We start from the raw sequence: 15,699 nt of genomic DNA, 5'->3' as shown, positions 1-15,699 counted from the left end.
TTGAGCGAAAAGAGATCGTCCATTTGTTCAATGTCTTACCAGAAAGAAATGACTGTTTACAACCTATCAAAAAATTTAACTCATACACATGGCCATGTAATTATCTCTTTCACCATCAACAATTTTTCAATAGACCTGGAAGATAACTCCAATTTTGTATGTATATGGCTCAGGCACATTTTATATATAACAAATGACAGCTAACACAAATTTCTTAATGAATTAATATATTTACCGTCTCTCTAAAGAGGCGATAAATGTACCGTGAAAATAAACCAAGCAAAACTTACAGAGCCCCGCCACGCGAAATCCTAAGCGGAAAAAGGAGGCACGTATGTGTGTATATGCTTCTCCTTACGACGGTCAAGTTAAACATTTATAGCGTGAAGGTTAGCTTCTCTAGTAAGCCAAAATTTCTCAGTCCTTGAATATGCAAAGTTAATTTTAACAGCAAATCTCTCGTCAACATAGATTCTATTTTTAGAGAGCGTCTCCTGGAGAGAGTGTATTTGTAAAATTAATTGTCTCAGATAAAGAGAGCGCCTTTTTAAAAACTTAGTTCGCTCGGATGCTTTCTACTCGTTTACCTCTAGACAGACATACGAGAGGTTACGTAAAGAAAGCTGGCACTATCGATCTGTCAATATTTCGAGACCTCTGTGGTTGTTCGGAGGTTTATCGCAAGTTTTCGGAGAAATAATGACTTCGAAGTAGACTGGTTTTTCTCAAAGTTTGTCTTCTGTAGAACTTTATTTCTTGATAAAAGAGATCACAAAACATGAGCGAAAAGGAATCCTACAAAATTTTAATGAAAGCTAATACAATCGAGAAAAAGATCTTCCGCTCTGTAGAAACATCCGCGGGGCTTCCCCGCTGTAATATGAATTTCTAATTAATCGTGACGTCAACATGAACCCAGCCTAGAATTGCATCATCTTCGATGAAGAATACAGAGGCGGACATAAAAATGGCAGAAGAACAGTCAAAGACTATCATCACATCTCTGAACCCTTATGGATAATTAAGCGTTGTCAAGGTATCGAAGCTGTTGTAAGCCATCGCTGTCGTCAAATGGGTGACTTGAAGGTGCCTATTACGTGGAGATGTCTAACACCTGTACCCCGCGAGCCAAAGCCATCGGCCAATCATTCTGTTTTTGCGGTGCCCAAATGCATATTTATTAACATTTGTAGCCTGACTAAAACCAAGAACAAAGTTAGAGCCGTTGTTGCACTCGAGGCTGATATGTGACAGAATGATATAGCTGTGTGTGTGGTAATGGAAAAGCACCTCAAACCAGCACAACCGGACGCCAAAGTAAACATCGCAAATTGTTCTATCTTTAATGATTATCGCTCAACCTTGTATGAAGCTATATGCATAAACTTGCGTCTCCCAACGGGACACCAGTTTTTAGTGTGCGGAACGTATCACCTACCTAAACGCAAATACGCGGAAGTAGATTCAATGAGCCATATAACCAACATTGTTGATATAAATTGGATGAACACCCGCAAACTGTTGTTGTATACGGCGGCGATTTGAATAAACTGAACATCGATCGATTAGAAGAATTGACAGACTGGAATCGGTGATGCTGGGTTTTCCGACAAGAGGCCTCTCACGCTTAGATAATTGTCTCTCAAATCGCACGGACCTTTTCGGGAAATGCTACCCTTACCAAATGCTGACAAAAAAAACCGATCACTGTGGTTTGAGTTTATCAGCCGGCAAAAAGCTTCATCCCAGCCGACACTAAGTTCAGGTGCGAGATCTGAGAGAGTATAGAAAGCGTGATTTATTCTCAGCATTGGCAAAGGAAGACTAGATAACTTGCTAAATTCAAAATCTTTTTTTCCCGAAATGTTGTTTCCAATCTAATATTACCATTCATAATTATTGTAACTCGCGATGTAACGGTAAAATCCGACGGTCTCATTTCGTTAAGATTTCTGGAAAGCTCCCGGAAAGTTACCTTAGTTAAGGTAGCTGCTGAAGGTAAAATAGATTCGTTTCGATTCTGAGAAAATGAAACAACAATATCCTGTGTGTAACTAAATTCCGAATGCAACTTTTTTCAGTCAGCCAAAACGAGCGTTTATTGTTCTCTTTTCACATCTGATCGTTGGCAATCGTAGTGTTTCGTAGTGTCACCTCCATCAATGCAACGATGCTGGATAAAAACGGATCGGAGTAAAGCAGTTTATTTAAATCTCATTCGCGTGCTGAAGGTGACGTAGCTGTGTGTTCGTTCTTTTTATTTTACAGTCGTATTGTTTACATATGCTACATGTTATAGCAATACTTTGTGTAAAAGAGTTCACGTGTCCTGCTCGGGGGAACAATCGTGTGTTGAAGTTCGGAATAAAAAGTTGGTCTTTTGTTACACAGAACTGGGGTTTACTTCAGGAGGTGAAATCGATTAAAAAAACCTCGATTTAATTGCTTATGAACTCACTTCGTCAGATTGCTGCGAAAGCTTCCGAAAAGCCGCTGACTTTATTCAGCTACTTTCGAACTTTCGTAGCTTGTTTACCTAGTTATTTATTCACTTTAATTCCACCTCTACTCTGGCGCTGTAACTATGAGAACAAGCAGCGGAGCTTCACTGAAAACTCTCGTAGAACAGTCACTCGTTTTCAACTCTCTGTCGCGCAACCCGTCAAAGTGCACGATGCCATCGGATAGTCAGTTTACTACAATTACAAATGCCTCTCTGTTGAATAGAAATCACAGCATTTGGCTGGATGCCTGGGAAATGTCAACAACTTAAGAGTACTGTAGGTTACTATTTTTAGTACATCACGGGATAAATTTCAACTTTAGGCGCGAAAATCGTCACCTCGTTTTAATACATTGGAGGTTTGGCGCCAACACGTTGTACAATGGCCACTTCTACCCTGATGATTCTTCTATGGTAGATATCAATGATGACTTTTAAATTAAGCTCTGTATTTGTAAAATTTGTAGCGTTGATACTTCACAAAGCACATCTTCAAATACATGCTTACATGTATAGGAGTGTGACGCATTTGGCGCCAATTTACCCTTGAGTTTAGAATGGAATATGTGCTGTTGACATGTTAACAAACTTTGTATGTGCGATCTTTCTTAATTAGTGAGATGTAACTGCTCTGGGCCAGAAGCTGCTGATATGTTCTGAGAAAACGGACGAACGAGGTAATAACCGTTTGGAATTTATAACAGACGTTAGCTATAGTGTTAATTTTTTCTGACTCGTAATTCTGCTTATGTTTCCGTGATTGAAACATGTTATGAGAAGATTCACTTAAGTGTTTCACAAGCGAGTGATCGTCTTCAATTTTATGTCCGCTTGTGAACCTTGCGGTGTGGTGACTAAATTTTCAATTCATACTCTGTCGAAAGATCAACAAGTTCACATAATCATATACTATATTGCGACGTGTAGACTGAATTATAAAATGATCGATTTGCATAATAACTGTTCACGATCCACTTCCCATTGATAGGCCTCAGTGACTTGATTAATTATAAACATCATCAGTAAATCGCTTAATGGCGTCCGATCCAAATAGGAGTCACAGAGCTAGTCTTCTTAAATTGTATAGTATTCTGTAAAGGGTTCTCTTTCCTTCTCAAATAAGAGCATCTTGAAGCTTTTCGCTCGGTTTCTGTTGTTTGTAGGCTATATCCTATCAACTGATCCAAATGTAAACAAATTCAGGATAGTTGGAAGACATGGGGTGACGTTATGAACATAAGGATAATAGTGTTGCCCCAGACAGCTATATCCATTTCGCTTCCATGACCAACGCACTCTCTACCAACGTCACGTAACAACCTATCCATTTTACTTCCATAACTGACGGGCTCGCGACTAACATCACGTAACAACCGAGTGGGGGTCTAATCATGGACGGGATCGGACGAAAAAACTTATCCTTGTGTTTGTTCGCCAAATACGATTTCAGTCAACTTTAACTCTTTATTAACACCTATCGTTTTCCTGGCGGCTTCAACAGAAAAGTATTTCTCCTTCAGGCCTTCACTTTTTTCTTTCTTTTTTCATTTAACGGGGGGGGGGGGGGGAAACTTGACAAAAATTCACGCGAAATGTAATGTAAATTTGTGGAAGGGGCGTTTAGGACTTGTCAATATTCATCACGAAGGGGGAGGGGAGGGGTTGGTTGGTTGATTGACAAGCAATTTTCTTAAGTCCCCCTTTATACACTGTTTTTAACGACTAATTCCCCAACGACTAGTCCCTTAATACATAGAAAGGAAAAAACATAGAGGACTCTTTCAAGGGTCGGTTAACTTTATGTTTTCTTTTTTGTCCACCTGTTTTAAATAAGAATAAATGTTATATTATGGGGGAGCAAAGTGATTTGTAGATAAACTTTACAACCATCAATATCACCATAACCGTCATTTAAGCCAAAGGAACTTTCTTCAAATAAACCAGCTGTTTTCTTTATCCTAGAAACAAGGAAAATGGATCCTCCAGACAGAACTGAATTCCTCAGATTAACGGTTAGCTATCTGCAACAGGGGGACTTAGTTCAAGGGAAAGAGTCATTACAAAAAACTCACCAGTATTTCCAAGACTTGTTGCCAAGTGAGTTATCCAAACCCACTTTACAGGAGATAGAGATAGTAAACAAGGCAGAGAAAATATCGATAGAGAATGTGGCGTGGAGTCTTCGAAATGGAGTAATTTTGTTGCCCCAGACGTTCGTTAAGAACAACTTCTTTGTCTGCTTTGCCAATGTAGTTGGTGCTGTTGCTTTAATCACGATTTGCGTTGATATAGCTGAGAAAGTATTTGAGCAGTTAAAAGTGTACATTGAGAATGATAAAGACGAAGAATCAATTATTAGCCTTGGAGTTGCCCTTAACAACTTAGGTTGCGTGTATATTATCAAAGGAAGTTTTCAAAACGCAAAAGTTAGTCTTCAAAGAGCTCTTGCGATATTTAGAGTACTCAAAACAGGAAAAGAGTGTGTCACTTTCGAGGAGAAAATATTAACAATAGCAAACAACTTACGACTAGTGCGTCAGGCTCAAAGAAGTTATGTAACTGACATGCAATTACAAAACGATTTCCTTTCTAATGTAAACCGCTTTGCCATACAACCAAGAATCACTGCAGTTGTTGATTACAATGAGGCCGTAACCTCTTTGGAGAGCAGAAATCTTAGAAAAGCTTTGGACGAGCTCGAGAACTTAAAAGCATTTTGTGAAACAAAATTACACCTAAACAAGGGTTTGTTAACCTTCATTTTGTTAAAAATCCGTTTACTTTGTTTGATGCTTCAAGCTTCTAGTGGGACCACGACATTTATTGATTCTAAGATTTCGACCTTGCAAGGGCTGAAGGAACTTGTTGATGTTAGTACAAACTTTTCGTTAGACTTCTCAGTCACAACTGTGGAGACTGTGGCCGACATTCACCTTTATCAAGGTAATCTTGACCTTGTCAGTAGCTATTTCTCCTATCTTGTACCGGTTGTTCGTGAAAGATGTGGTGCAGATCACCCAACAGTTGCTTCTTTTCTGTCAAAGCAAGGACTTGTCTTCCTCCACTTGGAAAACTTCGCTCGTTCGAGGCAATGTTTTACCGATGCATTAGAGATTTTCACCGGAGCTTTTGGTGCTATTCACCCCGATGTTCTCAAATGCAATGCAGGTCTTGCGAGGCTAGAATGGCTCGGTGGACATGAAGAAAAATCCTTAACGCACAGTCAGACAGTTCTGGAAAATGTGGAAAGGATTTGCCAAGTTTCACTTGAGTGCCAATTGAAGCCAAAATTCATTGAATTGTCTTCACAAAGCGAAAGAACACCATCTCCTGATGTCGATCATGAAGAACAACTAAAACTTGAAACTCTGGTTTCTGAGTTTGGCATAGATATAACCAGGGTTCTCAACCAGCATCAACCGAGTGATCTTGGGGATCGTCCAGGAGCACTCTCAGAAAGTGATGATTTTGTGGATTCCTCCATCTCCAAGGACTTCTATGCAAAGCTGAGCTTTAACTGGTTGAAAGCTGGTCTTTGTTTGTTTAACGTTGGAGTGGATCAAAGTGTCGCTTTTCTCTTTCTCTCGTTTACATATGCAAGTATGTTTTATGATCATTTGGATTGTTCTGAAGTCATTTTACTGAAAGTGATTTTCCTTGTGTGTCATCTAAAATCTAAGAAGTGTCAAACTTTTCTGAAAATTCAAGAGAGATTAAGAAAAGAGTTCGGACGGTTGAAGAGCTTCATTGAGGACAAAGCGAAGAGATTTGATGAACCGGAGAGCAAAATTATATTTTTTGACGAAAATACAAACTTGATGGTTGCTCTGGCCGTAATCCTTCGGACGTTTGTAGAAATGGAAATGTACGAGATGATAGCTGATGTGCATAGTCTATTGTCTTTCCTGTCAAACCAACAGTCACCTCAGGTAACTCATGTATTTCTCGTTGAAGAGCTTCGGTTTGCGTTTTTTAGTTCAAACATACAATGTCTTGGCAAAGAAGTTATGCATGACCTGATTTTGTTGACGCCTCTTGGGGTGATGAACAATCGAAAAGTCACTGACGTAAACGATGCAGATACTCCCTGTTACTCTCAAAGCAAGGAGCTTACAACAACTTTACGTGAAGATGAAAACTTTGGAGAAAGGAAATCGAGGCAAATTTTCAAAGCTTTGGCACTCAAAACTGATAGTAATCAGTGGAAAGGATCTCGCAGATTTCTTGTGGAGTGTCCAATATCTCGTGGAGTTGATATTTCAGCACTAAATGAAATAAATGCGTGGAGTATAAATGCAGTAGAAGACAGTCTGCCTCACTTGATCTTATGCAGCCCTCAGAGCATAGAATTGACAGCACAGTACTTCCTAGAATTGGAACTCTTAGCCTCTGCGGAAAGCACTCTTTCTTCGATTTCTGGTGATTTTTCCCTTTTGCCACTCGTACTATCGGCAGCTAAGGATGGTTCAGGATCTGAAACGCAAACTCCGGTTCTCGTCAACACAGAAAACACTCATGAAGGAAGCCTATCATTTATCTTCCAAGACAAAATAATCGCGAATTTTCTATTCGGAAAGCTTTTAAAGCAAATTTTAACTTATGAAGGCGAGCTTGGTGAGGTTGTGAACGTGGTAGTCAAAGACAGCCAGCTCGTGTTGAACATCCAAGGCCCACTCATAAGGCAAATAGTAATTCGGTGCCATGAAGACACCATCAAAGTGAAAACCCACTTGATTCACTATTCTCAAAGCCGTAGAAAAGTTGAGATTGTCCGAGAAGAAGTTCCACCATGCAATTGTTCTCCTATTGAGACGGTGATCGCTGACAAAATGGAAAAATGTGCTCGTAGTTTTGGCATTCATTTCGAGACAAAAAGTGATGATGCCTGGTGTACTGCGTCACAACTGACTGGAAACGCTAGGGACATTTCAATGAGAGTAAGTGTTTTGAATGCAGCATTCATCACTGTAGGCATGAAACTTGTTTTTCAACCATGATGACGAATCCTTGTTATGCAACGATTCATCTCTTAAATGTAAAATCCAGCTTACCAATATAACAAAGTAAAAAATATGACAAAGTCAGGGTGAGAATGTTTTTTTTCTGCTAACCTCATTGATTTATGTATTAAATTTAAGAATCTAAAATTTGGTTGTCTTTCAATTAAGAACAGCTTCTTTTTGCCTCATACCTCATAGCAGGATTAGAGGTTAATTTTTGGCTATTGTTATAGTTTTTGACTCGTTCTGTTTTTAGGAACACCAGCCGCTAGAAATGCAGCTTAAAGCAGAACGTCCAAGCCCTATTTCTTCTCTTCCAACCTTACCTTCCAGACAGTCGTTCCTGTCGGAATCATCGACACAAACAGATTCCTTGAGTATTCCCTCAACATCTGATCTTAGTACTCAAACAGAGGTCAGTGACTCTTATGACTCTGAAAATCTAGTGGAGCCCACATCATCATCCAGTAAAGTAAGTTTATCACCATCATTACCTCCATCGTCATCGTCATCATTATCTTCGTCATCATCACCTTCATCATCATCATCATCATCATCATCATCTTCATCATCATCATCATCCTCCGGTGAAGAAGGTACTGATGAGGTCTCCAGAAGGTCAAGGTCAGAGCCAGAAGAGAAAGTTAAATCCTTGGTGTATTCCGTCTATTCGTATGGTTTAGAATTGGAGAAACGCGGAAGAGAAGTTCCAAATCTTGCAAATTCAGAGTTCAACTATAGTAGCAACGATGTAGAGGAAGGACAGACAAATCAACCACCACTCGTTCTGCCATTAACTTTGAGGGTTCAGACGGATGGAAAATTACGCAAGAGTAAAGAAAACCTTGAGAAGTGTATTCAAACCGATGATTGGCTAGGGAATTCTATGGATGATGAAGTTGATGGTGCAATGAAAAATGTTTCGTGTGAAAGTTCTGCAATCCAACATTGTCTTCCCTGTTATTCCTCGATGGGATCTACTGAACCACCTTTTCAAAGGGAAGGCGGTGTGACTGACAACCTTCCACGAATTACAGACCAGGTAGAACGTCATGGTGGTGCCGCTGCCTCAACCAGTTCGTGCAATGATGCCACGGATGAAAACCGAAGGAATAGGGAATGTAAAGTCGATTCGAAGTCACTGAAAGTTTCTCAAGAGATGAAAAACAAGAATCAAGAGTATCTATCTGGAAGAAGTCACAACACAAGGCCTGGGGAATTTACAGGCTTAAAGGGTGGAGGAAAAGTTCCATTTTTCTCTAACAGGGGCCGAAGTTACGAGAATCGCGAATCGGTTACTTACTGGAACGACAAGGACGCAAAGCCTGAGAAGGTTAGACCACAAGATGATATGCGAAACACCATAGATAAAAAAGAATCAAACTTCTTTGGTATAAGGCCTTGCTTCCTTGCTCGTCACTCAGATGACAGTTGCATTACCACTCCTATCGATGACATGGGGAATACGAGGGAAAACGCCATTGGAGGGTCTTCCAACACCTTGTCAGGGAATCAAGGGTCACCTTGTTTAACTAATGAGCAAGACTATCGAGCTACGTACTCCTTTCAAGCCCCATCGTTTCAGTCTGAAAGTTCAAATGTATCTGCTCACGCACAAGGTCCAAACCCTTACGGCTCCTTCGATCCTAACCCTGCGGTCGGCTGGGATCTACAAGTGCCTGTTCGTCCTCTACTCTCTCTTCCCTGCAACGGATCGGAGCATCTCAAAACGCTTTCCTGCGATGAACGGCGAATTGTAGTGATATCTCCGCATGCTTTAATGAATGGTTACACGCCGTTGGCGCAAACACCCCTTCTACCAGAACAAAGAAAAGTCGAGGATCAACGTTCTGATCCTGAAGTAAAACAGGAGAGAAAGTATGATTTTAAATTAATGAATGGAAATCCTGCAAGTTTATCTAATACCACTTCAATTACACAAGGCCTTGTCTCCCCTGAAATGGAAATCTCCACTCTACCACGAGCAGCCACGAACAGAAATCTGACATGGGAAACAAGAATACTTGCAGATCAGGACACTGCTTGCCAAGGGCCACCGTCTCTCTCAAATTGTGATTCGTTAGCTGACCTAGAGCTACAAGTGGCCGAAACTTGTTCCTTTGTCGAAAAAACCTTGAAAAAAAGACAAGTAAAGAAAAAGGCAATGAAGGAAAAAGAGCGAAGGAAAAAAGAAGAGCGGGCCAGGAAAGAACAACAAGCACGTAAAGGAAGAGAAAGGGAGGCAAGTGAAACAAGACAAACGGAATGTAGGAATGACAGAGAGGAAGTCAGTAACCCGAAGAGCGGTGGAAGGGAAACACCTACGCAAACATCAGCTGGTGCTGAGGGTCGACAATGGCTCTGTGAACATTATAAGCGGCTCTGCCGTGTCAAGTTCCCATGCTGTGGAAAGTTCTTTCCCTGTCATCGTTGTCATAACAACTCTGGGTGTTCAAATGATAATTCCAAAGCAAGAGAGGCGTGTTATGTTGAGTTCTCGGTTTGTAACCATCAACAAGAGGTATTTAGACATATCATTTATTTGAAATTTCATAAGTGTGGAAATGGACAAGTAACATTTAGACTATATGTGAATTGCTTTTAATGCTTTCTTCTTTTTTAAGATCAACCAGGACGCCCAAACCTGTGCTAGATGTAAAACAAAGCTCTCGGCGTATTTCTGCTCTATGTGTAAACACTTCACGGGCACAGACAAAAATCCATATCACTGCACAAAATGTGGTATCTGCCGGTAGGTGAAACGATATTCATGACGAAATTCCTTCTTTTTTGTTTGTTTCATGATATTCCTGCTTTCCCAAAAGTAAGGAAGTAATTGGCCTACTTCGATACCAAGTCTTACCGTATGAATGGAAAGAAAATTCTGGCGCCAGCTTCAGGGCGAGAGCAACGCTAAGTAAGAAAGATAGACGCCTTGATCGATACGAACATGAAATTTACCACTTCCAGTGTTTTCTAATCCGTCTTTGCGAAATCGTAATAAAAAAATTGAGCTCGACTGAATATGAGTTTTTGTTTCCTCATTGGCATCAGGTTTCCTTTCATTAGATCGAATCGAGTAGAAATGTAGGGTTTTTACTTTGCATTAGAAATTTATTTTCTTTACGAGTCATGTTAAGTTTTGCTCGAGTATTTACCTGCGAAGTAATGTTCCTGTTTTCGTTTCAGCATTTTCAAAGACCGCTCCTTCCACTGTGATGTGTGTAACGTCTGTCTGGACAAACGGCTAGAAGGAAGACATTCTTGTCGAGAAAATTCAGGACATGATGAGTGCTGCATCTGTTTGGAGGTAATGACCTACTCTTCGTACTAAATGTTGCTGCAAGGGGATTTCTCTGTCTTGTTCGTTTCACATCTTTTCTCGTTTGTCGCGTCTACTTGTTAAATGACTGTCAGTGTCTGTGGATTTTGTCATCGGTTGTACTGTATGATTAACATTTTGTGTTCTCATGTCGTTGTGAAGTATCACGTTATTTGTTGTTTATGCCCGATTAGTATGAAGCAACTGCACACTTTTCACTGCCGTTAAATATGGATTCCAATAAGGTAAATGTCTCTTCGTGTCATGGAACGTTTTCCTTTTTGCTAGTGTAAGAGTATAGATTTCAAAAAAATTGTCTAAAGACACGGCACACAAAATCGGCTCTACAAGAGGAAATATTGGCCAACAGCTTTTTTCCTTCTGCTGTAATTATAGCCTTATTATCGACAATGAAGGTGAAATCTGGTAAATGCAATGTTTGAGCGACAAATCTAGCAACATACTAAGAGAGCATTTTATTTTTTCTCAGCAATGTTCTTAAGACAAAAGAAAGCGTTTTAATAGAATTGTTCAAAAAAGAAATGATTGTAAAAGTTAAATTGATGGATAATACCTGCAAATACGTTTACTTAATGAACGTTTGGAACATTTATTTGAAGGACGCATTCAGCGGTTGTCAAATCTTGCCATGCTCACACAAGGTTCATAGAGAGTGTGCCATTGCAATGATTCAGAATGGCGTGTAAGTATGCTTACAAAGTCATGATTTGTTATGAATTAACTAACATAACGAAGAGAGCGTTAGTGCTCTCTTCCATTTGACGGTATCTTGTTAAAATTCTGAATCGGATTTGTAGGTGGAGTTGTGGCAGAGGCTGAAGGGGGCTGTTGCCTGCCTCTGTTCATCTCTCGACTTCTAGCTGCGTGAACTGGAGCGTCAAAATCAAGCATTGTTTTTAGCGTCTTCTTTCCTTTCAAGGAACTTGTCTTTGTTTCAACTGAATCTTTCATTGATTTGTGATGTTAGCTTCTGACTGGCTGTTGTGAGTAGCTGGGTTTTGGTCTAACGACACTCGAGAGAAAAGCTCTCTTTGCATGCAGCCTTGGAACAGTTCTGAATCCACAGCAATGCTGGGTCGATTGGGAGTTTTGCAGTCTCTTATAGTTTTACCCGTGATTTTACGGTGATATCGACTTGAATGTTCTCGCGTTTAATTCAAACAAGTTTAAGTTCCATTCGCCCGAAATATTTCCTTTACATTTGCAGTCGTAGCTGCCCAATTTGTCGTCATCCTCTATACAGTTAGACGAATGGCAACGAGTGAATGACAACGTCCATCCCAGGCCCTTCTCTTCTCGCCTCGTTGATGAAATAGAGAGGACTCTGTGAATGGAGTTGAAAGGATGTTTTTTTTTAATTTCTTCTAGATAATTTTTAGGTGTTCAGAGTTTGTTGACCTTTTAGCATAAATTCTATAACAGCTTTAGTACTTAAATTCAATGGAGTTGTCTGATTGTCCTGGTAAGAAGGCACTACCTACTCAGAACTTCTCACGCCCAGACGATCAGACTACACAATCGTATCTTGCCCCAAGTTTAAAATATATATTGTACTATCTTTTTTAGTTTCATTGATCGGTACGTTTTTACATAAGTGTGACATTTAGAATTCGAACAAATGTATTAGGTTTAGGTGTGTGAAGTGCAGGTGATATGTAGGTCTCCAGAATCAAACTATCAAAACGTTATCGCTACTTGTAAAATATTGAGTTTTTTCACCGACAACCCAGAATTTAGAGAGGCAAGTTAAATAAGTCGTCGATGCTGATCTCAAATTTCGCGTATAGAAAGCCTGGCTTAAGATTTCCTTAGGTATATGTATCCAGGATATTGAGTTGCTTCGGTAATGAAAGATACTCTGGCGAAAAAAAAAAGCAAACAAACAAGAACAAAACAGAACTAATATCGTCGATTATTCTAAACGTATTACTATACAACACTGCATAAATTCTAAAATGACTCGATTTATCCCAAGGGGCTCTTTCCTCGCAAATTTTGGCAACTTCGCGGGTCATGTTCTGAGATCTTAATCTAAGGAGTAGTATAGCGGGCATTCGCTCAAAACCCAGCCCGTTCTGTTTCGTTTTCATAAATTTTTTATAGTTTGAATTTCAAAGCTATTGATATCTGAGAAACGGCATTTTCGGACCAATGACTACCGGAACTTTCAGTAAATGGGCTCCTGAGCAATCAAAAAGACTAAATTTGCAAACTAGAACGTAAAATTTTGCATTCAAAATTGAACAACTTCGCGTCTATGAGAAACGATGAGAAATTCAGCGTGAGTTCATCGCTTATTTTGGGTTGGTTGCTGAATTGAATCATTCTATATGGCACAAAATTGAGTAACAAATGATCCTATAAGTTAGCTTTATGAAGAATACCGCATGCTTTTAGTTAGTTCCTTGTTCAAAATTTTTTTTTAAAAAGCTGTAATCTCAAATAAATTTACGAGTTCCACCGTATTCTTGAATTGAACCTTTTAGTCACGTGGTCGTCGTAAAATAGAAATAGTATTGTGGGCATGAAGCCATGCTTGTAAAGGGGTACCATAAACTCCTCAAAATTTATATCGAAATCATCCGAAGCTCCAAACTGGCTCTGAGAGTTAAGAAATAGAAATTGAGAAGCTCATGAGATAAATCTTCGGTTCAGGCCACGCTCAGACGCTCTATCACTTGGCTTACAGTCAGCTTAGTCAGGCTGTTACTGAGCTTATATGTGACACACATCCCGCAGTCTGCTAGGAGCAACAGTGTCGAAAGCTTCGTGTGATTTAATATTGTAAGAAAGATGTTGGGTCCAATTTTGTTTCTTCGTCCACTCTCGTAACACTGGAGGCGAAAAACATCTTTCCTCATTTTACTACCCAGCTGAAGATTCATCGACATGGTTGATCCTAGCAGTATAAAGTAGTGACTTAGCTCACCTTGGAGTCTCTGTGGCTCAGTTGCAGAGCATCAGGGCGCGAAGGTCTCAGTTTCGACTCTTCATGACTTGGCGTTTTTCTTTGCCCCATGCTTGTGATCGAATCAGAGAAAGAAAACTTTACTCATGTACTTATCCAAAAAAAAAATTAATAAACAACAAGAGATTTCCAGATTAGAGGGTGTACAATACTGCAACAACTCATTGAGAGTTATATATTTCTTTATTTTCTGATGTCAATATAATTTTTTTGGGGAAACTTTTTCTGGTTGCTTAAACCGTGCAAACAAAGAAATTGCGGTGCATTGCTGAAAATGTCAGGCTTGTTGGTTTATGTTGGGGTGAAAATCATGCGATTTTAGATGTTTATTATTTGTGGTGACTGGCCTGTTATAAAACCGTAACCATTACGCTATTATCTCCGTAAGTAAATATGTTAGTAAATAAGCAAGCAAATAAGCACGTAAGTAAGTTAAAAAGTAAGAAAGTAAGTAAAAAGAAAGTGTGCGACTTTTCGAAAACTTTTGAAGCAATCTAAAGAGTGAGACCGAAAACTCCTCGGGAATTACTAATACCGCGTAGTCTCGCTGAATTCGAAAGTTGTCTCGCTAAATTCGAATTCTTCGCTGGTGGTGCAAAGCGGAGGGCTAAAGGCGACGTAAGGATGAGAAATAGGTTATTACTGTAAAGTCGATGAGAATTACTTCGGTAACCATTTCTGAAAACTTTCGATTTCGTTCTTCATTCCCTTCTTTTTTCTTTTTTAACCGTAAGGCCTCGTATCCTTCAATGAAGTGAAAAAACTAGGAAAACAATGGTAACTAAAATTAATATGAAGTCTCCCTGGAAAACACTCGAAAATTAGGCCAAGCACAATACATGTAAAAAAAAATCAGTTTAAATAGTTATGAATAACATTTCACGGAAAGAGGGAGTTGGTTTTTCTCAACCGAAAGCATTCGGTCGATATTCCGGGAAAGTTGGCCGTTTTCTTGCGTTATTAAAAGAAGCATAAACTTAAAATTTTTGTCAATTTTTGTAGGTGTTCGACACAAACAAAGGCTTACTTCCTGACGCCAATTAACACCTCGTCAGAAAAAAGGCAGCTAATTAGTGATCGTATAAAAGGACCTCTTGTTGCAGCGTTTAGATCACCCCTAATGAAGGCACTAGACAGGAGTGTCGGAACGTTGGGTCTATGAATTGTAACTTCTTCGGTTACATTCATTAAATCTGTAAACCAGAGTAGCATCAAACTATGTCTGCTTACAGTAATCTGAGTAATTGCTTTATTTTGTACAATATCTCTATTCCTGCATGTTTTTTTTAAGGGGCTGGATCGGCCTATTGACATTTCGAGATTGGATTTGATGTTAATACGCTTAGGCAAAAGCGGGAAAGTTTAGTTTCCCACGGTCGAGTGCACTTATGCATCCCTTCGAACTTCGAAGGGTTAAATTGCTGCACTCTCCTTCTACATATGAGGCAAGGCAATGGTTTATCTTAAGTTTCAAGGTATGTGACTTAAGGGTCAGCAAATTTTTTTCAAGTTGCCCGTTAGTGGCACATTTTCCAAGCGAGTTTTTTACGGTCCAGCTATCGGATTTGAAAAATGGTGGGAGCTTGGATGGCCGATATGTTCAGAACAAAGCAGTGGCCATCGCCTCTCTATTTGGAGTTGTTTCTGCCATCCTCCGGTAGAAATTCAAAGAAGGAGAATTGGCGAAATATCGTTGGTTGATCGATAAAATAAATTCACTTTAAATCAGAACTAAGGCTAGCAGGACTCGACCAAGTGAGGACTTTCGTGAGGAGCTGAAAGATGCTCATGATACCTCCGCAGCTATCGGAATTAAAAATGATCGACTAAAAGCTGAGCTCATCAAGCGCAGAGTCAGCTAGAATCCCTATTAGAAGAAATAAAA

The 15,699-nt window shown here is 39.6% G+C and overlaps 1 protein-coding gene across 3 annotated transcripts; it reads left to right on the top strand.

Annotated features, from left to right (window-relative positions):
* The first annotated feature begins 962 nt into the window (after positions 1-962).
* LOC131785350 (uncharacterized) lies at positions 963-15,663 on the top strand. 3 transcript variants are annotated; one of them, XM_066172096.1, is made up of 9 exons: positions 963-1,317; positions 3,120-3,180; positions 4,466-7,440; positions 7,760-10,024; positions 10,128-10,255; positions 10,693-10,813; positions 11,020-11,070; positions 11,446-11,528; positions 12,054-15,663. In XM_066172096.1, exons 3-9 carry the CDS (start codon positions 4,477-4,479, stop codon positions 12,091-12,093), a joined length of 5,652 nt encoding a protein of 1,883 aa, XP_066028193.1. In that variant the 5' UTR covers positions 963-1,317; positions 3,120-3,180; positions 4,466-4,476; the 3' UTR covers positions 12,094-15,663. The 3 variants fall into 3 exon arrangements, with proteins under 3 accessions (XP_066028193.1, XP_066028195.1, XP_066028194.1); XM_066172097.1 differs by lacking the exon at positions 963-1,317 and adding an exon at positions 2,870-2,917; XM_066172098.1 differs by lacking the exon at positions 11,020-11,070.
* The last annotated feature ends 36 nt before the right edge of the window (positions 15,664-15,699 follow it).

Source organism: Pocillopora verrucosa, chromosome 9 (genome assembly GCF_036669915.1).
Source record: "Pocillopora verrucosa isolate sample1 chromosome 9, ASM3666991v2, whole genome shotgun sequence".
NCBI classification, from domain to species: Eukaryota; Metazoa; Cnidaria; class Anthozoa; order Scleractinia; family Pocilloporidae; genus Pocillopora; species Pocillopora verrucosa.
The sequence above is the reverse complement of the archived record's forward strand: the minus strand, read 5'-3'. Positions and strand labels throughout refer to the sequence as shown.